Raw genomic sequence first — 22,514 nt, 5'->3', positions numbered from 1 at the left:
ACGGTGGAAGTTAGTCATAAAATACATAAAATCACAAGATGTCATGATTAAATTTTAGCCGGAAATAATGTCAAGTCCTCTAGTGCATACACTAAACACAACGTCTCACCCTCACCACCATGTTTCCAGTGGTGTTTCCTGTATTTCAATTTCGCGCTTGCGCAGAGTTGTGGCGTTTTAGTAACTCACGCAACCTCCGCTACGAAATTATTACTACACTTTCTCGTCAATGCTTTAACACGTAATAAATTCATTTCGTCACAATCATAGGGTGGTGCATTCGGCTTATTGCCAGCCAGCCCGCACGCTTGAAACCCTATTCACAGTGGTAAGATACAGTTGACACAGACAATTATACCTAGAGCCTGACAATATCCTACCTTACCTACAATACCATATATATAATAACAACGAAACGGAGCCAACTGCGGCAGAGGGGGAGGAGAATTAGCAACGTAGCAACCCTGGTGGCAACTAGCAACAACAGAAAACAGTCGACATCTCTCTCTACTACAGAGTATTCGATGGTATCGCCACGTAACGGCGAAATATGGAAAAAAGTTTCCAGATTTTGCCTTCCACGGTCTTTTCTTTGTCGCACGCGCATTACGCAGAGGGAAAAAAAAGGCGAATGAAGAGAAAGAAACAACATCTATAAATGCGGCGGCTACACAGCTGGTGCGCGTAGCCCATGCCGGGGGGATCGAAGTGGGGGAGTTATCAAGCTGTACGACGACGATCGGATGTGAATGAGAGCGAGTGAGACAGGAATACATAGAAAAAGAGAGGGAGTGGCGAAGAGCGGGGAACCAAAAGGGAGAGAAGAAGAACCACCATAAACACACTAGAGATTCGGATTGGTTGTACTTGGCTCCTTTGTCCTGTGTCAAGGGATCGAACATCTGACAGAAAGGAAGAAAACGAAAAAAAAAAAAAGAAAACCACATTATAAACAGTTCACTTCGGTCAGTTTTGTTTATTATCAATTGTTGAGTGATTATCCTTATTGTTGTTTTATCGTAAAAATTGTAATGAATTCGCAGACTTCGATTTCTCGTTTTACCGTTTTACGCGACGTGTGAACTCATGAAATAAAAATTGAGTACGCAGCGAATACGCACTAAAGTGAAAAGCGAGCGAGAGAAAGAGAGAGGGAACAGGAGATCGCAGTTTTCGCGCCTCCACTAAAATTGACGCTACGTTACTGACAGCCCGAATGGGTTATGTTTCGTGAAGCGTACCCTATGTCGACTTTCATCTTCAACAATATTTGATCGCTTTTCAGTGCGTCTCTCACTCTTTTTGTACAAAGTGGATTATTCCAACTGTTCCCAGTGAACTTGACTATTTTTACAAGAAACAATGTTAGCTCCGCTTTTCAGTCAAGGTTATGAAACTCGAAGTTTTTTTCCTTTATGCACTATTGTCAAAATCAGCTGCCATTGCTCGTCAATGTGTAACCACATTTTTCTCCATTCTTCCCTTTTTTTCGCGAATTTCATTCCCGCTCTTTCACCACTAATAAGAAAAATCTTTGGAATTGAATTCTTTATTTTTCCTATTTTGCCATTATCTATTCCAACTTTCGCGACCATTTTCGCGCGTCTTTTTCTCATACAATTTTTTTCTTTCATTCTCCTTCTCCTTGTGTAATTCTGTTCGAATTTTATTTCCGTCGATATTTCTCTTGCTTCTCTGAAGGTAATTTATGTATCGCGTTTTTTGTTTGCTCAGCGACAAGCTGAGTATAACAATGCGTAAACAAATGTGCTCTTCGGGTTTCGCAGCTTTTGTTTTCCCTCTCTCTTGCTCTTCCACTTGTTTTTCAAACAGGTATTTTCATTACAAACATTCGACGTTATGTAATATAAAGACTTTTTTTTTTTTACAGCTTGTCTTTTGCGCAAATACACAGGGGAAAACAGTTTTATAATCTTCGCACAACGCAAATTTTTTGTCTCCTTTTGCAGATCAAACTTTGCAATGATTCTTAAATTTTTTTCAAACAGAGGCTACTAATAATCGATCACTGTGATTGTCTGGCAACTCTGCCTGCTTTTTTGAGATAAGAAAAGCATAATTTGGTCAATGCCGAAGTCTAGGATAAAATGGATCCGTCAATGTTTGTTCCGTACAGCGCACAAGCTAGTGTAGTTCCACTCGAATCCAAACTCGCCACTTACATGGTAAAGATCATTGCATTATTACCATCAATATTGCGGAACAGTTTTCCTATGCTTTGTCGATAAAAAACAAATCAACAGTTTTTAACATGTTCTTTATCTTTGAACTCGTTCATATGTTTGTAATTTACATTTTTTCATTTTGGTATTTCATTTGAGAAATTCTAGTTTCGTGATTTAATAAGCATTCATCCTTTTTTTGTTAAAATGTTACTTATTTCCGCAGAACCGTCAAAGTCCAGCGACAACATTGAACGCAAATACGGTCGCAAAACATTTATCGAGTCTTTCCCTCGAGGCGCAGAAAAAAGCAACTGCGAGTCCCGAATTCGTACCGGGCCGTGGTCTCACTGGGAGTAACAGTAGTTCACCGAATTTATTCACCAACTCCTATCATTCCCAAGAGAATGTCGGCGGCACGACTTATTTTTACGTCGGTAATGCGGCCGCCACTGAATCGGTCGCGAACGACGAAATCGCCGACTCTGTAAGACACTTTTTCAATCGGCTTAATATCTTTCTCATTTTTTTATAAATATAAAATAAGATTTCATTTCGTTCAACATTTTTTCATTCGATTTTTTAGAACGAATGTATTTGATGAAGATTCAAAGAAAAGAACTTTGTAAATCTCACACGTGGTTTCGAAAAAATATCAAAAGAAGTACTTTCTTTGAAAAATTATTCGGTTCCCACTATGTAGTGAAGGTTCAGAATTAAGAATCTATTTCGGTTTATTACCTGAAATTATTTTTCAGCATTTTCTGGTTTAAAAAAAAAAAAATTCTATGTGACAAAAAAACCATTTTTCGAAAATGATTATGTTGCCTCTGAATTTCGTAATTAACAATGAAATAATGTGAAAATTTTGCAGATTGGTAACGTAGGAGGAAACCAATTGAATTACGTGTATCCAGGAACGCCGGCTCACCTGCAGGCGGTAAAGCCCATAAAGCCGACAACATCTAACACGAGTTCATCAGCACCCACGACTCCTCCGCCACAATCCAATTCGAGTTATTTCGTAAGCGCCGGTTTGCGGATGGATATACTTCACAAAAATTCACTCAGTTTGACGCAACCAGATCCGACCCAGTTTCCTGATTTGCCAGCCGAGGTTGACAATTATCACGAATTGTGTCCTTTAGAACCGATTCATAAGCCTGCTTCGACCGTTCTTGGCTATCAAACCTCGACCTACAAAGCAACAAGTCTTAAAAACGGCCAACGTTATTGCTTACGTCGAGTACACGGTAAAAAAATTTCTCATATAACAGTAGCTCGAATACAACGTATAATACTAATAATTGAGAAGTTGTTTTTTCTTCAAAGCATTTTGAGATGGAAAAAAACTGACAATTATCGAGAAAACTACTAGAAAGCTCAGACCAGAATTCCTCTCGTAGCTGAAAATGTGTATTTTGTAAAACTTAAGCAATGTTTTTTATTCATAGTATTGTGCAGTGCAACATTGTCTGAATGCAGTGCTTTTTATTTATATGAAATCTCTTAAGCGATGTGCATTGCAATGGTGCGTCGAATTACTCGAAACAAGAGAACGAATAACATTTTCATTTTTTGTCCAACATGCAATAAGGATCGCTGAGACCACCGATACTCCGCGGAGATAATTATCTGAAATGAAAACAAAATAAATTCTGAATGAACGAATTCAGTTTTTTCAGATTTTTTGCAGACCCGTTTTAAAAAAAATCAAATCAAAGTGGAACTCTAAAAAAAAAATACGACCTTTGGATTTTCGAACCCAGATTTTCGAACCAGTTTGGATTTTTCGAACCCACAAAGTCGAAAAATACGTTTACATAAATTTCTTGTATTCAATTTAAAAAATGTCAGACTTCCACTAATTCATTGTTTCGTCTATTGCAGACTTTCGTCTGGGCAACACCAAATGTATGCTCCTTGTTGATATGTGGAAACGACTCTCCCATACCAATTTGGTCCAATTGCTCGAAGTTTTCACCACCAAGGCATTTGGTGATCATTGTCCGTATATTCGCTAAGTATTATTATACGATCTTCGTTAAGGATGTTTTGGCCATCCAACGGTAGAATAATTCAACTCTCTGTATTGGTACATCGAGGTGAAATACTTGTCTCACAATATTTCACGCTACAATTATTCGAAGATCGAATGTTGAACGATTCGTGAGACTAAGAAAATTGTGTCGATTGGAAATTGAATTGAAGCATGTGTAGTATTTCGATGTGACAAGCGAAAGACTTTTGTTTTTTTATTTTTTAAATGATTTAATCATTGAGTGTCTCCTGAGGTTGGAAATTTGACATGCATAAATCGATTCATTTTGTTTCACTAAATATTTTATCGTTTTTCAGCCATGGTTTTCGTATACGATTATCATCCGGGTTCGGAAACGTTGCTGAACAAACATTTTTCCGCTTCGGAGTTGAACGGCTATGCGGATCCTTTTTGTTCGGACCCAAATGCCCCTCGACCTTATAGTCACACGAAAAACACGATTTTGCGACAACAGCAGAGTAACATGTTGCCGGAAAATGTAATATGGAGCTATATCATTCAACTGACTGCGGCTCTTCGCGTTATTCATACTGGTGGTGAGAAAAAACATGACCCGAAACATTTTCCAACCTTCACAAGTCGTCTTCACTCGTTTATTTCATTGGGAATTGAATAGATAAACAGAAATGGAAAAATTTTAGATTCTTTTTGTAAACAGATCAGGCTTGAGATTTTTCTTCATTTAATCAACAGATTTACTAAAAACCGAGTTACTAAAAAAATATAAATAAACAAGAGTAGAGAAAAATTCGTGATGTTCTGAATTGATTCATTCTCAACTTAATAAACAAAATCTGAAGTTTCATTAAAAAATTGAAAAAATGGCAAATTCTGAACTCTTTTTTTTCGTTAAAAAATCACACTTAAGATTTATTTGTCTAATATACAATTTTTTATTTTGTATTAAAATTAAAAAAAAAGAAAGATTGGGCGAAGCTCGGAAAAAATCCGAATAATTGAATAATGGAATTTATAGTTTAACGAAATTTATAAATTTTTCCAAAAGGAATAAAGTGGTTGTTTCAATCCGTTTAATAAAAAAAAGGTGTGGCGTACAGATGTCTTGATCCAACGAAAGTATTGTTGACCTCGCGAACTCGTCTGCGTCTGAGTTGTGCGGCTGTGCCCGATGTCGTGACATACGATGGAAACACGGCAAATCCATTATCTTTGATACTTCATTATCAGCAAGAGGATCTAATAGCCCTTGGGAAGCTCGTACTGGCCTTAGCGTGTCGCAATCTTCTTGCCGTCCATCGCGACAACATTCAAGCCTCGCTCGAGCTTGTCGCACGTTCCTACTCCAACGATCTCCGAAATTTTATTCTGTTTGTATACATTTCTTGCATTAAGTTTGATGTTTTTTTCAAAATTTATGTTTATTCTCTTCTTACCATTTATATTTTTTCTTCTTTCTGTTTTCATTTAAAAGTTTTCCCGAAGATAAACAAATTCTTCGAGCACTTGAATCCAATCGCTCTAAACGATGTTTCAGTTATTTGCTCTCGGATCAAGCTAGAAAATGCGTGACGGATCTCATGCCCATGATTGGCGCTCGTTTCTACACTCAATTAGACGCGGTGCAGCTACGTTCGGACGGTCTCGAGAACGAGTTGTCGAAGGAACTCGAGAATGGAAGACTCTTCAGGTTACTCGTGAAACTCGCGACGATTAACGAGCGGCCGGAACTTAACATGGAACTAACGTGGGCCGAGACCGGCGATCGATACATGCTCAAATTATTTAGGGACTACGTTTTTCACCAGGTTACTGCCGATGGTAGGCCTTGGCTAGATATGGCCCACGTTGTTTCCTGTCTCAACAAACTTGATTGCGGCTCACCCGACAAGGTTAATTAAAATTATTGTCTTATTTATTTTCGGCATGCCTGCCTCAAAAGTATCCAAAAATCTCTCTCAGTTGTTCGACTTTGAATCACACTTTCTGAGGAAAAATTCTAAAAAATTGCCATTTACGAAAAAATTTGATCTCAAAACTGTATAAAATATGTTCCTGCATATTTTATGGTGCTCATCCATTATTCCTATTTGGTTAAAAAATTTATGAATTCTCGTGAGACGATCACGGACGTCTAGGAAACTCGAATATCAATACTTTTGAATTTGAAAAAACTGTTTTGAGATCAAAACATTTCTGTGCGATGTGAAACAAAAACTTCTATGATGTTAAAAAATGGACGAAGAATTCGAAAATATGAGAAAAAAAAAATGATTTGTTTCAGATTTGTCTGATGTCGCGGGATGAGCAAAGTGTCCTCGTTGTGAGTTATGCCGAGCTGAGGCAGTGTCTCGAAACGTCATTCGGTGAACTAATGCAAGCTGCGAAAGATGCGGTCTAAGAAATGAAAAAAGATGAACGAGTGTCTCACCGAGGGCCAGTTTACATCAGGAAAACCATGAATGTGATATGAACATTTAGCGGTACTATCGTTTTAAAAAGAAACAAAAGACGAGTTAACTGAAACTGAATAAGTGACGAGTGTCGCAAAAAACGAAAGCCGTGCTGAAAAAAGTGCGGAGCATGTGTAATTTTTATTGTCCCGTAAACAAACGCGAATTTTGTCGATTGCGATACTTTCAGCTCGTTGATGTCTCGAAAGCGAGGAATAAAACTCGCGTTTGTTCTCGGCTCTCAAAATCTATGGGATTTTTTCGTACGAATTGGGATACGCGCGCTCGAACCAGTTCAAACGTTTGTTTTCCTTTCTTCGACAGCTACAATTCAAGTGTAATATACAAATAATTAACGTATACGTATGAATCGTGTGTGGAGAATAATCCTAATCGTCGTACGAGGCAATACGTCGAATAGAATTTTCAAAATACGTAAGATAACAGGAAGCCGAAGAAAAAATCATTGAAACTATCGGTCTTACGAATTGGATCGGGCGCGCGGTTTAAAAGAAATGAAAAACAAGCATTAAACGAATCGAATACGTGTCGTGCAGCGGGAATAAAATTTCCTGATCACACTCGGTGATTCAGGACTAAAAATCATAGAGCTCTTAGGTTTTAGGATTACGTACAACTCTTAAGCATTCATTTTTTGAAATAAATGTTTATTTTTGAAAAGAATCGCTCAACAAACTCACTTTTCCCTCGAGCGATCGTTCCAATTGCTTATTATCACTCTCTTTTTTTTTATTCTCTTTTCTTTCCTATATACAGCAAAAAAAATGCGTTCTCCATGATTCGCTATCACCAAAGAGAGAAGCAAAGACTGTGATAGCATAGCTTTTACTCACTCTTCGACGCCCTGTCTGCAATCACTCAAACTTGATCTCATTTCCTTCGCAATTACGGGGGCAGACCGAGACTGGTCTCCGCCTGGACAGTGTCATCTGCCCTAACTCAAACACACGCACACATTGCATTCACATTCATTGGAGCAGGTCTTACCATTTTGTTATAATTCTCGAGAGTGTTAACGCTCGAGAGTGCGAGCGGTTTCACGCCAAATCGAACAAATAATGTTGAAATATTTTGTTTCGTTTGCGAATTTTATAAATCCGCGATTTGCGAATTCACACGATTTGAAAGATTAGTGATTAGGGGGACTCCGAGTTTGCCCTAATTCGTCAGAGTTCAATCTATGTTACGCCATCGGAAAAATGTTGAAAAATTTTGATTAATCTCCGAAATTTATAAGCTTGGATTCGCAAATTGAAACTTTTCAAAGCTTGATGATTGGTGCCGAAGAAATTTGCTACTGTTAATAGAATTCGGATTCGCTATTTCATCGTATCTCTACAGTGTACGTGGGATTCGACGCAATCCGATCGAATTGAGGCAACAACGTTAAATATGCTCAAACTAGTTTATTTGATTATTTTTTTTCTTTTCTTTTCTTTTTAACTAATTAAACAAACTGAAATCATTAAATTTATCCTGCAAATGGCTTCGATTTTTGTGAAAAAAAATGTACATTTGTTTTGTTCCCAGAAAATATCATCATACACAGGGAATGAAACTGACGAGAAGTGTTTAGTCTCCGTAACTTTTTGGTGTTAGTGTACAAAACTGCTCCGCGAAATGAGATCCGCGAAGAAAGAAATTGTCATGGTGGACTATACTTTATGTAAAGAGGCACATGTCAACCAGCCGTCGACGACAATCATTTCATTTAATTGTGTTAATGGCAGCGCGTGATTTCCGTCACGACACTCTCATTTCTCTCCTTCTTTGTCCAGTTCCTTTGCCTTCGATAAAATCTCTTTCTTTATCTCAGTATCCAAAATTGTTAACCAGTCAGATTGATAGTCCAAAGAAATTTGATTTCCTGGACTGATTCTCTGTCTAACGTTTCTAATCGAGATTTGGTGGTTCTCCAATGGATCCGTTTCAAAAATTTGTAGAATTGAATTATGGAAAGACCGCTGGGAGAATGGTGCAGAACCCTATAATCCGTAAGCACGAATATATATCGCATATGTAATACGAATCTAACGACAACGGAAAGTAATCATTTTTTTAATTTCATTCTTCGAAATCGTATGAGTTTTCAAGAAGTGACGATTTTTATTTTCTTTCTTTTTCATGCACGAAATAGACTCACGACAAACTTTTCTGCATCTTTTCTGCAAAAGTCTTTTCTATAAAATGAGAGTACGAACCACACGACAATAATATTGACACTTGGAACATACTTGTGGTTAGCAGGACTAATATATTATTTGTATCAAACCTGATTGAAAACGATTAATTTTTTGATTATCTAACTTTTTAGTCAAAAAAGTATCACTTCTGTTCGTGAAAGGTTCAGTTTTTTTGAAAAATACTCCAAAATACCTCTCATCATTGGTGGATTGAGTAATGCTTCTCAAAAAGTTTTTTTGCATGAAAAATCTGAAAAAAATTGAGTCCCTATTCCATAAGATTTCTCTTCATTTACTGCACGAATTAATGGGGAAAAAAAACTTTTTTTTTACTGATCTAGAAAATATGACGGGGCAAAGGATGCAGAAATTGAACGAATCATTATTTACATCGTATTCGATAGTGTAAATATTATCAAATATATATTTGAATCCGTGAGTTAGAAGTATGCTTTTTATTTCATTTTCAACGAAAAAGAAATTTCCGAATGTTGAAGCATATGGCACCATCGTCGCCCCATGTATTTTCGGGGACAGCGATACCATGCTTAAATATGAATATGGATAATCGAAACGTGAAATTTTGTGAACATTGTTCCCGGTTACACGTGTTTGAGCTTTTTAACCTTGAGAAAACTTCACGGAACAGTGCTTATCGGTATTTTTCTCCTCGACGATAATCCACATTTGAATAGAAAAAGATACGAGAAACTGGTGACTTGATTTTTCAACGGAAATTCTTTTATTCAATTATGATGGAAATTCTACTATGTTTCAAATCAATTGGGATATTTTTAGATATCGACCTTGATTTCTCGCACGTTCGTCACTTACACGTAACTTAGAGTGCTTTACGGTGGAGCGAAATAATACAAACGATGAAATAATTCATAATTTTGTGGTAAAATCTTCGATTTATTGATCATTTGGAGGGCAGAGAAGGGCGGCTTGTTTCGTGGAATATTCATATTTATTTAAATTAAAGCCATTCTTGCCTTTTAAGAATATTTTATATAATCCTCCTCTAGGCCTTTTCTTTCGAACTCTCCACAATACTCTCAAAGTAAAGTTTTTATCGGTCCCTCAAGGAGTTTCGGTACAGAAGTCTAAATATTAAGAAATTGATGAAATTTGATGATAATGTTCTTCAACATCAAGTGCGAAAACACAAATTTTTTCAAAATTTTCTTCTACTTAGTTATCGAGTAATTACGCATTAAAGCAGATTTCTTATGCCCGGAATGTATACATATATATATGGAAACGCTATGCTTATACACGTGAACTTTAGTGATCAATTACTCGATAACTGTGTAGAAGAAAAATCTTTAAAAATTTGTATTGTCAAATTTGGCACTAAAGAATATGTTCACCAAATTTTATTAAATTCTTATCATTTTGAAATTTTTAATGTATTTAACATGGTTTAGCATGGCAACATTGTATCGTCCCTAGCCACCCTCCTTAAATATCTTCGTCCATACCTCCTTTCTGAGCCCTGTCCCCTGCTCAATAATCTTCTCGACTTCCTCCTTGAGATCGCTCGCCACCAGGTTTTTGAATTCTTCGCACCGTGGAGTATATTCCTTAATAAAAAAGAGATTTCTTCCAATAATTCCTTTTCTCTCAATACCCATACGCTGCAAGCGTCCTCTTTTCATGTTTAAAATACAGCCCGATAGGAACGAGACTAAGCTCGTTCGAAAGCTGATGAAATTTTCTCAAAAATACTGTCTCAAAGCATATATATTAATGTCAAATTTTTTAATGTAAGCTTTCGATAATCCGGAAACAAGTTTAAGCTCTGCAAATCCCTTATGCCAAAGTTATTTAATGACATTTTTCCTAGATTCCAATAAACATGATACGGCATCAGTCACGAAGAATCTTCAACCGAGCTTCATCAAACTGTCGGTTTTTTTTTTTTTTTTTTTTTTTTTTTTTATTTCGCAGGTGCTCATAAACGAACGACGGAGAACGAAAATGATGATAATCGTGGCCGAAGGCTCTTGCTGGCTATTCCCCTTTCAAGTTTTTACGCTTTTCTCTTTTCTTGACACTTTCGTGACACTCGTAACGTGTTTATGGAATTGATACAATGTTCTGATTGAGACTTTGAAAATAATGTTGCAGGTAAAATAGTCCTCATAGTCGCCGTGATCATCGCGATCATCTTCGCGGTGGGAATAATAGTGGTAGCAATCAAGTTAGCGCCGAAAAAGGATTCTAAGGACTCAAAAGATTCTAAGGACTCAAAAGATTCTAAGGACTCAAAAGATTCTAAGGACTCAAAAGATTCTAAGGACTCAAAAGATTCTAAGGACTCAAAAGATTCTAAGGACTCAAAAGATTCTAAGGACTCCAAAGACAAAAAATTAACAAAGGATTGAGAGACACTTGAATGTACAATAGTCGTAAATAAAATGAAATATTGAAAAATATAGTTAACCGATCAATAAATTTTTTTCTTTTTTAAGCACACGTATTTCATATATTTTTTGTCATCGATTTAATGAGATAATGACTCATGAGAGGTGTACGCGTTATCGTTACAATTTTCTGCCTCAAACTGGACGTGTATAATGGATTGAATCAATGAAAAAAAAGTTCAAAAGAATCTTTTATAATGGTCATTTTAAAGAACGATCGACGGTCAATCATTGAAAATTGAGAGTGAGAAGGAGAGAGATCTGACAACGATTACCATTCATCTGACTCGTGCATCCTGCTCAACGCTCACCAAAATTCTCACAAATCGAGTGCGTCTTGTTAACTTATAAACTCTTGGCCTTCTTTTAATTTCATGATACTTTGCGATTCTAATGACAAGTTTGTCACGACAGGTCAACGACAGCGTCCCCAATTTCTAATGGGAATAATATTCCAAAAGCATCAACCCTTAAATATACATCAAAATCCACAATCGAAAAATCTTTCGACTCATTCTCAATACAACTGTTCTGCTACAGAACAGTTCTGTAAAACAGTTGTTTTGCGCATCTTCGAAATGGGTGCGGAATCGTAAAAGATCCGCAGGTTTTATCGTTGAGTCCTCGAGCGACGAAGGTGGCACATCTGCTGAAACCTTAGAAAAATTACTCGTTCTACGTCCGTAGATTTTTTCGCATACGCATCGCAATTTTTCAAGTATTGTTCGGCGTGGTTTTTTCGGTTAAACGTACTCGTAGCTGTTTTATTCGTGGAATTTCATTTCAGTTTGAAACTTTAGCTGCACTGATTTTTTAACCTCACAAAAGATACGTTTCGCATGTACTCTTTTCCAAGGGGGAGATTCACCGTGGAAACATCGATCGAAACATTCGTTAGCTGCCTTGACGACTAATTTCAAGGTCACTGATTTCAATCACGCAATTTTAGTTTTACTAAAACCCCTCTTTTTTTAGATTTTTTCAGGATCAAGTAGAACAAATAACAAATTCCGGGTCCGTTTTGCTTTAACTCAACACATTTCGGAACTTTCGTCGTACTGTTTTCTAACGATGCACTCGGTGGGCTAACGCTAACGGTAAAATTCAAAACAATGTTTAAAGGAGAGTAGAGCAAAGCGAGACACCCTCCCGAAAATTTAGAACGTTTTTTTCCACTGGAAATCTGAAAAATTTCGTAATTCGGCTGAGAACATGCTTCAAAAACTAAAAATTGAAGAAAAAATATTTTTTTTAAATAATTGAATTTCTTTCAAATCAATAAATTGGCCTATCGGCTTAAGGAGGGTGGCTACGTTCGTCAAATTGATAAGAAATTGATCAAATTTGGTGATAATGTTCTTCAACATCAAGTGCGAAGACACAATTTTTTTCAAAATTTTCTTCTGCTTAGTTATCGAGTAATTACGGATTAAAGCAGATTTCTTATGCCCGGAATGTATACCTATATATATGGAAACGCTATGCTTATACACTTGAACTTTAGTGATCAATTACTCGATAACTGTACAGAAGAAAAATCTTAAAAAATTTGTATTGTCAAATTTGGCCCTAAAGAATATGTTCACCAAATTTTATTAAATTCTTATCATTTTGAAATTTTTAATGTATTTAACATGGTTTAGCATGGCAACATTGTATCGTCGGTAGCCACCCTCCTTAACGTGAGCCGTGAAATAGTTATTATCATAGAAAGTATAGGTATTTCCAAAATATATAAAATGTAAATAAAATAGAAAAATGAAAAATAATCGAGATCGTAACGCAGGTTGGGACCGAGCTTCAGAGGGTTAAGGGGTGGTCAGTGCGAGAAAAGTTATTGTTACAAAAATATGTCTGTTATTTAATGGAAATACTCCACGAGACCAGGTACTCTTCTCTTTTCTCTATACTGTCGATACACCGACGAATTTATCATAAAATTATGGATTATTTTTTCATCGTTTGTACTTTTTCCTTTTCGCTCTCGTGGACTCCGAGTTGCCTGTATCCGAATCGACGAACGTGCCCGAAATCGAGGTCGATTTCAAACATAAAAAGACTTTTATCACAGTTGAAGAAAACAATTCCCGTTAAACAACCAAGTCACCAGTTGCTCATATTGTTTTCTATTCGAATGTGGATAATCGTCGGGAAGAACAATGCTGATAAACATTGTTCCGCGAACTCTTTCCAAGGCTAACAATAAAGCTTGAAGACGAATGTTCGGGAACTATTTCCAAGGTGCCACGTTTCTCGTACTCATATATTTTGTGCACGGTAAAATATCCAAGACGTCGATACCAACATCGAAGTCATTTCTTTTATAAATCATTTGCAGTTTTAACAATCCTTCAACATATCGTGTGACCCTTTCTCAAGAATTGCCGCGTGATTTCTGGTTATTTTGATTTCTAACAATAAAGGCTAACAATAAAGCTCGAAGACGAATGTTCCGGAACTATTTCCAAGGTGGCACGTTTCGATTAGTCATATTTTGACACGGTTAAATATTCAAGACGACGACGACGACAGCATCGTAATAGTGAACTGGTTGTGCACTCAGAAAAATCTTTCCTATTATACCGGACCGCACAGCCTAAATTGAAAGTTTTTTCTAATTTCCATTGCATATTGCTTTAAAATATGGCTGCTGCGGCGGCGGCGGCGATGCTGATGCAAAACCCGGAAGCGATGCAGGCGGCATCGTCAGGGCTCAGTGAGTTTAAATTACCCTTCACAATAACTCCTGCGGAAACCTTAATATACACTGTACAATAATCGTGATATTGCATCCCCTAATTTAGATAACTGCGTTTTAACACTTTTCTCAATGTCACAGCAATACTTTCTTTATCATAGGAAGGCCCGTCTTGAGTCACTCTGCGCCTAGAAAATTTTTCTTTTTAATACTTGGCGTCAAGACGCTGCCGCGTCTCTGATATAAAATTATTTATCATATTATTTCCTTCCTTCTCCTCCTCCTCGTGCATTTCTCCAATTTTCTTACATATTCCGTTTTGATTTTCTTGCTTACCTCTCTCCTTTTTCTCACTTTTGTGACACCCGTAACATTTATGAGAATAAAACGATGTTTCGATTGTAATTTTCAAAATAATTTTGCAGAGACAATTTTCATAGTATGGGCGTGTATAATCGGACTCTTCTTCCTATCGATATTGGTAATGGTGGTGGCGTGTTGTGGATGCAAACGCCGCCGAAGAAAGAGAGAGACGGAAGAGAAAGAAATGCCTATGGCAACAGATAAAGAGGACATCGTAGATGATGAAAAACATGAAACACGTGTTGAATAAAATCTGCGATTCAATAAAATACTACAGAAATGTAAAATCGTCTCGATGAAATAAAATATTGAAAAATGTAGTAGTTCACTGAGCAACTTTTTTTTTCTCCTACGCCGATCAAGTCCGTATTTCTTTGTCATCGATTTCGTAAGGTAATTGCTTATAAAAGAAGTACGCGTTGTCACTAAACTTCGAGCTTTGGACTGAACTTAAATAGGGGATTAAATCGAGCGAAAAATTGTTCAAAAAATCAAATACTTTTTCTAATCTCCATTTGATTGGAAGATCGACGGGAAATTATTAACGAATCTGAGAGAAATCGTCCGATCGGCCTCGAACGCGAGGAAGGAAAATATCTCTGATAATAATCACTGTTTACTCGATTCGTGCGTTCCACTCAACGCTTACCGAAAACCCGTTGAATTCTCGCCTCTACGGTTCACTCTATTCTAGGTTTTTGAGATTCTAATGACGTGTCTGTCACGAGAGAATTGGGCCATATGAATGCTGAACGAACTTAATGATTCCGTTCATATTGTGGTTAACGATCCTTGGCCCAAAAAAGAAAAAGGTGAAAAAACGACAATAATTCTGTAATAAAAATTGTGACAAGTACATTCGTTCTCCCAAACAGTGGTTAGGAATGATCAAAAATAAATACCGATTTCACAAAAAGCCTCAAAATAAAAGAAATTTTCAAAAGCTTTGAGGAAGTTGAGGCATTAGAATGAAAATTATGTCATCGTTTTTAAGGAGTTTCGGTACAGACGATACAATGGTGCCATGCTATACCATGCTAAAACATAAAAAATTTCAAAAAGTTCAGAATTTCATAATATTTGGTGAACATATTCTTTAATGCCAAATTTGACAATACAAATTTTTTAAGATTTTTCTTCTACACAGATATCGAGTAATTGATCACTAAAGCTCACGTGCATAAGCATAGCGTTTTCATATGTATAGGTATACATTCCGGGCACAAAAAATCTGCTGTAATGCGTTATTACTCGATAACTAAGTAGAAGAAAATTTTGAAAAAATTTGTGTTTTCGCACTTGATGTTGAAGAACATTATCACGAAATTTGATCAATGCCTTAATATTTAGAGTTCTGTACCGAAATTCCTTAAACCGATTGCATCTTATAAAGTGAAGTGTAAAAAAAATCAGTTAAATTTTTAGACAGTTTAGGAGCGTCATTGCTGAGAAAAATCAATAACAATTTGGGCCAAATAACATGTAACTTTATGGAAGTCAAGACACATTCGGTGATATCTCTGTTAAAAATGATGCTAAAAATATGAAGCTTTTTGGGCAACATGAGCAAGGCTTGCCAAATAATGTCAATTTTTTCAGATTTATTAGGAGATTTGTTGAGATTATATTTAATAATCTGTTTTCCGTGCAGTTTTTTGAGGCTAGGATCGTCGCCGTCCGTGTTTTCGACTGAGCTTTCACCAGTTTTTCCTCTTTTTTTTCCCCCAACTTTTCTTTAAAGTCTATGCAACATTGCCAAACTGTAAACTGGACTAACTTTTAAAAGGTACAGCTCATAACTTTTGGGTAAAAAAATGACTGTACGGCCCCAACTTCCTTAACCCCCAAAATATAGCACATAGAAACCCATTGTCGAAAATTTCTTCGACTTATTATTAGTCCAGTTATTTTCACCAGATTTTCGTATTGTAAAGCCTTGAGCGAGGAATTTTATAAACGGAATTCATTTTCCGTTGAAGATGTTAGTTTCAATTTATTTATTCAAATACTGTGCGAATGAAGAATCGAGGCCTGATGGGGTTGGAATAATCCTCTAACGTCACAGAGATACGTTTCGCATGTACTCTTTTTCAAGGGAAAATTCACCGTGAAAACAACGATCGAGGCATTCATTAACTACCTTAACGCTAGTTCCAAGGTCACTCATTTTGCTATACCCTTTATTTTTTCTATTTTTTGCAGTATCAAATAGAAAAAACAACAATTTCAGGATCCGTTTTGCTTTAACTCAACATTTCGGAATTGTCGTCTTGCTGTTTTCTAACGATTAAGTCGCTACGGTAACGGTAACGGTAAAATTTTGAAAAAATATGTATAATTTTTAGAGCTTCTAATTTTGTGGAAAGAAAATGTTTTTTTATCGACGATATGTGACTTATAAATGACAACAAAGGTTTCTTGCATCGTTATTGACGAATGTGATGATATTTTTACAAAATTGATCGTTTTTAACAATTTGCTTAAACAAATTATGACGGTAAATAAAAATTTGTCGAAAATCGTATTCCACGCGAAAAAGAACGTAAACGAAATAAAATAATGATAATGTTTCGATGGTTTTAAAAACGTTTTTTCAGATCGAGAAAAATTGAGTCATCTTTCTAGAAGTTTCCCATTCGGTTATCACATGAATTTATGAGAAAAAAACTTTTTCTGTGGACCCGCATATTTTGTCCGAGCCGAGGTTGAAAAAATTTAACAAATAATTACATTCTAATGTGTAAATATTCTAAAATTATGATCGCATCTGATAAGGAGTCCCTTAAAATTACGGGAATTAATGGACAGCGATACCGTGCTAAAATTATCAATATAAGTCGACACAGGACACGTCATCCTCATATTCGCTAATAATTACAGTTATCATTACGACTTATTTAAAAATGTTAAAAACGACGCGCCACCTTTTTTCGTCGACGGTTCGTTTTGCAAAAAAGGCCTGTTTTTTTACGGGAATACTCCACGAGCCCAGGCGCCCTTTTCTTTCCTCTATACTATCGATGCACCGACGAATTTATCATAAAATTATGGATTATTTTTTCATCGTTTGTATTTTTCCTTTCCGTTCTCGTGGACTCCGAGTTGCCTGCATCCGAATCGACGAACGTGCCCGGAATCGAGGTCGATTTCAAACATAAAAAGACTTTTATCACAGTTGAAGAAAACAATTCCCGTTAAACAACCAAGTCACCAGTTGCTCATATTGTTTTCTATTCGAATGTGGATAATCGTCGGGAAGAACAATGCTGATAAACACTGTTCCGCGAACTCTTCCCAAGGCTAACAATAAAGCTTGAAGACGAATGTTCGGGAACCATTTCCAAGGTGCCACGTGTCGACTAGTCATATATTTTGTGCACGATAAAATAATTAATTGCCGCATGATTTCTGCTTATGTTGATTTCTGAATCTCGATAATTCTAGACTTTTTTTTCGATTGAAAAAAACAAACTTTTTAATTTGATTTCAATTGTTTATTTTCTCTACATTCGGAACTTTTGTTTCACATCAAAATGAACCTTAGCAAATGATTTCTAGGTACTTCGTACCTAATTAATGATCCAATTAAATGACATAGAACCACGCGCAATATTGGAAAGCAAGACTTGGTTTAAACCCGATCTCGGGCGCACCATGACCGATTTGGGAACAACAAGACAGTTTTTTTGTTCAGCAAATTTCATCAGCTTTCGAACGAGCCTAGTTTCGTTCTTATCGGACGAAAACTGAACAGTTTACCGCGGATTTTCTGGAAAAGTGTGAAAGGCAGCATCGCGATGACATCCGAAAGTCGGCCTTTTCAAAAATTGGCACACCGAGCGATTTTTTCATCCAAAGGTCATTTTTCCACCATGTTCAGCCGGTTGGTCAGTCTCTGTATTTCAAAAATGAAGAAAACGATCGTAGGATGTGATTATTTCGAGAAATGGCATTGCTGTAAGAAATGCTTTTTTTTATAGGAATACTCCACGAGACAATCCGCTTATTTCTGCCCTTTAAACTATCAATTATCATCGAAGATTTAACCACGAAAATATGAATTATTTCATCGTTTATATTTTTTCTCTGCATTGTGGAACACGCCGAGTTACACGCATCTGAATCGACGAGGGTGCCAGAAATCAAGGTCAATTTCTAAAAATATCCTAATCGATTTGAAACAATAGGATTTCCATAATAATTGAAAAAATAATTTCCGTTGAAAAACCAAGTCACCAGTTTCTCATATCTTTTTTCCTATTCAAATGTGGATTATCGTCGAGGGGAACAATGCCGATAAACATTGTTCGGCGAAGTCTTCCCAAGGTTTTTAAGCTTAAAGACGTATAATCGGGAACCATTTCCAAAATGTCACGTTTCGACTAGTCATATTTTGGCTCGGCAAAGTATACAAGACGACGATAATACCGTATCGTCGCCACTAGTGATCTCGTTTCGCGTGCGGAAACATCTCCCGTATTGAAACTTCATAAAAAGAGCTGATTGCTTAAATTTTTAAAGTTCCTTCTAATTTTCCTCATACGTTTTGGAAAGATGGCAATCACCAATGATCCATCAAGGAAGGTTGACCCGAAGAAGCCAATAACTGAATCGCAGAAGGAAGTTCGGAAGTTTTTGGGCATACCTATGACTACGAAGGGTGAGTATCGTATTTTATTTAAAATTTTATAACTCCAAGCCTTTTTCACCTTTTAGCCCACAATCTGACCCCTTATTTCTTGTTTTTAACCCTTCTAATCGCCTTCAGGTGGTTTAATATGTCAAATGGCCAGATTGTAGAACGATCGATATTTCGAAATTTTCAAAGTTGTGATATCAGATGGAGAAAAATAAGTGATTTTAAATTCTTATCTCCAATCGACTATTTAGCAGATTACGAGTTTAACCGAATGCTCCTTCTTTGAATACGTATTTACTCGAAAATATATATTCCGATAGTTTTCGTTTTGAATGCAATTTTAACGGACCATACCAATGTCAAAAGTTCATATTTTCGAATATAAAATGGAGAGTTGTTTTATAAAGAGACCAGAATATAGAAAAGCCCAAAATCGAAAGTGAATTTTTCGAGGTCACCGTTCTGAGTAAGTGAGTGAGCGAGGCGCATGTGTTTTTTCGACTTTTTAACGTTTTCCTATTTTGACCGTTCGACTTTTTGGTGTTTCAGTATTTCAACCTCAGTAATAGTTGCTCTTTCATTATTATATTTTCGAACATGTGAATATTCACAGTATTGCTGATTCTAGAGATTTTATGAATCGAAAGAGTGATAGGTTGGGTTTTCGGAAAACTTTTACATTCCATTTTCGACGCTGCAACGTACTTCGAACCTTCAAGTTTCTACTTTATTTATTCTCGACATTCAAAGCTCTACTCGAATTGATTAGTCTCCATATTATCATTCCAAGTATATAAACTCGAGATTTTAGCTGTTCGAAATTTTAGTAATTCCAACATTTTATCCCCACCCACGAAAATAATGTTATTCAAGGCCGAGGGGTCTTGTTGGCACACGCCCCTTTTCTTTGAGTTTTTACCCTTATCTCTCTACTTTTTTTTTCACCTTTGTAACACTCGTTTATTGAAATAAAACAATGTTCCGATTGTAATTTTTCAAATGACGTTTCAGGCATCATCATTTTGGTAATCTTGGTCATCGTCCTGGCCGCAGGGATCGGAGTGGGGGTGTGGCAGCTGACTAAGAAAGATGATCGAAAGAAAAGAGAGGCGGAAATGCCCGCAAATAAAGAGGACGTCGTAGATAATGCAAAGCCCGAAACATATGTTGAATAAAATCTGTGATTCAATAAAATACCACAGAAATGTAAAATCGTCTCGATGAAATAAAATATTGAAAAACGTAGTAGTTCACTGAGCAACATTTTTTTTTCCTACGCCGATCGACTCCGTAGATTTTCGTCATCGATTTCGTAAGGTAATTGCTTATAAAAGAAGTACGCGTTGTCACGGAACTTCGAGCTTTTAACTGAACTTAAATAGAGAAAAATATTGTTCAATTAATCAAATACTTTTAACAAGTCCGAGGGAAATCGTCCGATCGGTCTCGAACGCGAGGAAGGAAGAGATCTGATAAAAACCACAGTTTACTCGATTCGTGCGTTCCACTCAACGCCTGCCGAAAAACCGACGGATTCTCGCCTCTATTTTCTCTCTATTCTACATTTTTTCAGATTCCAATGACACGTTTGTCACGAGAGAATCGGTCACATCGAAGGTGCTATACAGAGCTCTGAACATCGAACGAACGTCCAAAATAGAAAAACGTGAAGGAACAACAACAAAAACGGTTACTAAAGTTGAGACGAGCACATTTGTTAGCCCAAACAGAAGTTACGTTTTTTCAAGGCAAGATTCACCGTGAAATCGTCGATAGAAACGTCCGTTAACTACCTTAACGACTCATTTCAAGGTCACTATTTTGAATCAGATCATTTTAATTTGCCCTTCTTTTATTCTATTATTGCAGAATCGAGTATAGAAGAAATTATGTTTGATGTCACCTGGACAGTAGTCTCAGTGAAACCCTATGTGACACTCATGTAGTTCAAAACACGAATGCACGATGATTTATAAGAAGTTGTTCGATCTGTTCTCTCGAAACTTGCTTCAAATGAGCAATTCATTACTAAAGGTTATAAAAAAAAACCATTTCAAACGCAATGAATAAAAAAATGAATCTGTTAAATCATGGTAATGCGTGAAAAACGTTTGGTTCAAAGGAACAAAACGTGGTCAAATAAATGCAAAAGTGACGAGTACATCGGATGACGAGTGAAAAAAATTCAAAACATAATGGTATGGAAAAAAAATTACGAAACCAACTGTAAATAATTTCAACAAAACAATTAAGAAAAGCTTTCACAAATCATGAAAAAATATTATATTAAAAAAAATACAAATCTGTAATTATATTGTAAAGGAAAAAAAAAATTCAAATAGGACGTGAGAAATTCATTCTTACGGGAAGCACCCGGAACTTGAGAAAGTTCCAGTGAATCAAAAAAGTTACCATCTGAGTTATGTGCAGCACTACAATTTATGGCATTAATCGGAGGATAAGTATTTTATTAGTATATAATACATAATTTTTCACAATATGAAATTGTTCTGAGAAACGTTCAAATCCAAAAAAAAATCGCATCGAAGGTAAAAGTCATTTGTTACTCTATGGTGGCAGAGACTTACTTAGATATAGAAGAAATAACAATTTCAGTGCGGTTTTCTACCGATAGAGTCGGTACCGGTAAAATTTTAAAACAATGAGTACAATTTTCAGAGCATTCTAACTCGGTGGAATATAGTGTAATGAGTTTATTTGCATTGAGGCGTTTGGCCTATTACAAATAGCCAATTTTTATGGCACAGTTTACACTATAAAGTTCTACCGCATTTTTCAAATATTTCACATATATTTTGTTTTGTATCAGCTTACGATTACGATTAAATATTAAAAATAAATAATTAGAAACAAAAACACATTTGTACTTTGATTCTCGGGTTTAACTTTTAGTACCCCATAACAAATGCCCTTTTTGTGTGCAGCTCAGGGGTACATGGGCAAATAAGTTTTTCATATATTTTGTGGGGAGTAATTCTAGGCCTGTCGGATACTCAAATTTTATACTTGCAAGGTGTTTATCGTGTCAATTCCGATGTAACGTACATTCAGATAGTTCGTGTTTCACTGATTCTTTGTTTCTCGTCGTTACAGCAAAGACCTGTATCTTCCCCTTTGAAGCTGTATCGCTAGTTTTTTTATTTCGTACGCGGCCACCGTATTTCGTGCAATGAAAATGTTCTTTTATCGACGATGAAAACAAAATGAACGAATAAAAATAACCATAACATTTTAATTGATTTAAAAAATGTCCCTCAACGAATTCATTATCGTTCGCCAAGTTCACGACGCAAGGGAATCAACTACACACCCAAAACGGGACAACAAACGTTCGATTTTGGCGAGTGTTGCTTACCGGAAAGCTTCCGGTGGCTGTCGCTAGAGGTCTCTGGGGCAAAGGAGCGAGAACGGGGGGTTGAGAGAACGAGAACGGGAACAGTGAAGTGCTGTCAACTCGAGGGACTCGGGGTTATGAATGCGACAAGGAAATAAACGAACACATAG

The 22,514-nt window shown here is 36.4% G+C and overlaps 1 protein-coding gene and 1 long non-coding RNA gene across 3 annotated transcripts; both read left to right on the top strand.

Moving 5' to 3' along the window:
* The first annotated feature begins 1,891 nt into the window (after positions 1-1,891).
* Positions 1,892-11,303, top strand: PAN3 (Poly(A) specific ribonuclease subunit PAN3). Its single transcript, XM_043430238.1, has 9 exons — positions 1,892-2,186; positions 2,410-2,670; positions 3,058-3,436; positions 4,074-4,190; positions 4,542-4,781; positions 5,291-5,573; positions 5,741-6,095; positions 6,488-8,671; positions 10,994-11,303. The coding sequence occupies exons 1-8, from the start codon at positions 2,109-2,111 to the stop codon at positions 6,602-6,604; spliced, it is 1,830 nt and encodes a 609-aa protein (XP_043286173.1). The 5' UTR covers positions 1,892-2,108; the 3' UTR covers positions 6,605-8,671; positions 10,994-11,303.
* Positions 11,304-13,071: 1,768 nt separating this feature from the next.
* Positions 13,072-14,670, top strand: LOC122417363 (uncharacterized). 2 transcript variants are annotated; one of them, XR_006262278.1, is made up of 3 exons: positions 13,162-13,176; positions 13,288-14,005; positions 14,413-14,670. It is a non-coding gene; the product is annotated as an uncharacterized lncRNA (long non-coding RNA). The 2 variants fall into 2 exon arrangements; XR_006262277.1 differs by having other exon boundaries at positions 13,072-14,005.
* Positions 14,671-22,514: the final 7,844 nt, after the last annotated feature.

This window comes from Venturia canescens, chromosome 10, assembly GCF_019457755.1.
Source record: "Venturia canescens isolate UGA chromosome 10, ASM1945775v1, whole genome shotgun sequence".
NCBI lineage: Eukaryota > Metazoa > Arthropoda > Insecta > Hymenoptera > Ichneumonidae > Venturia > Venturia canescens.
The sequence above is the reverse complement of the archived record's forward strand: the minus strand, read 5'-3'. Positions and strand labels throughout refer to the sequence as shown.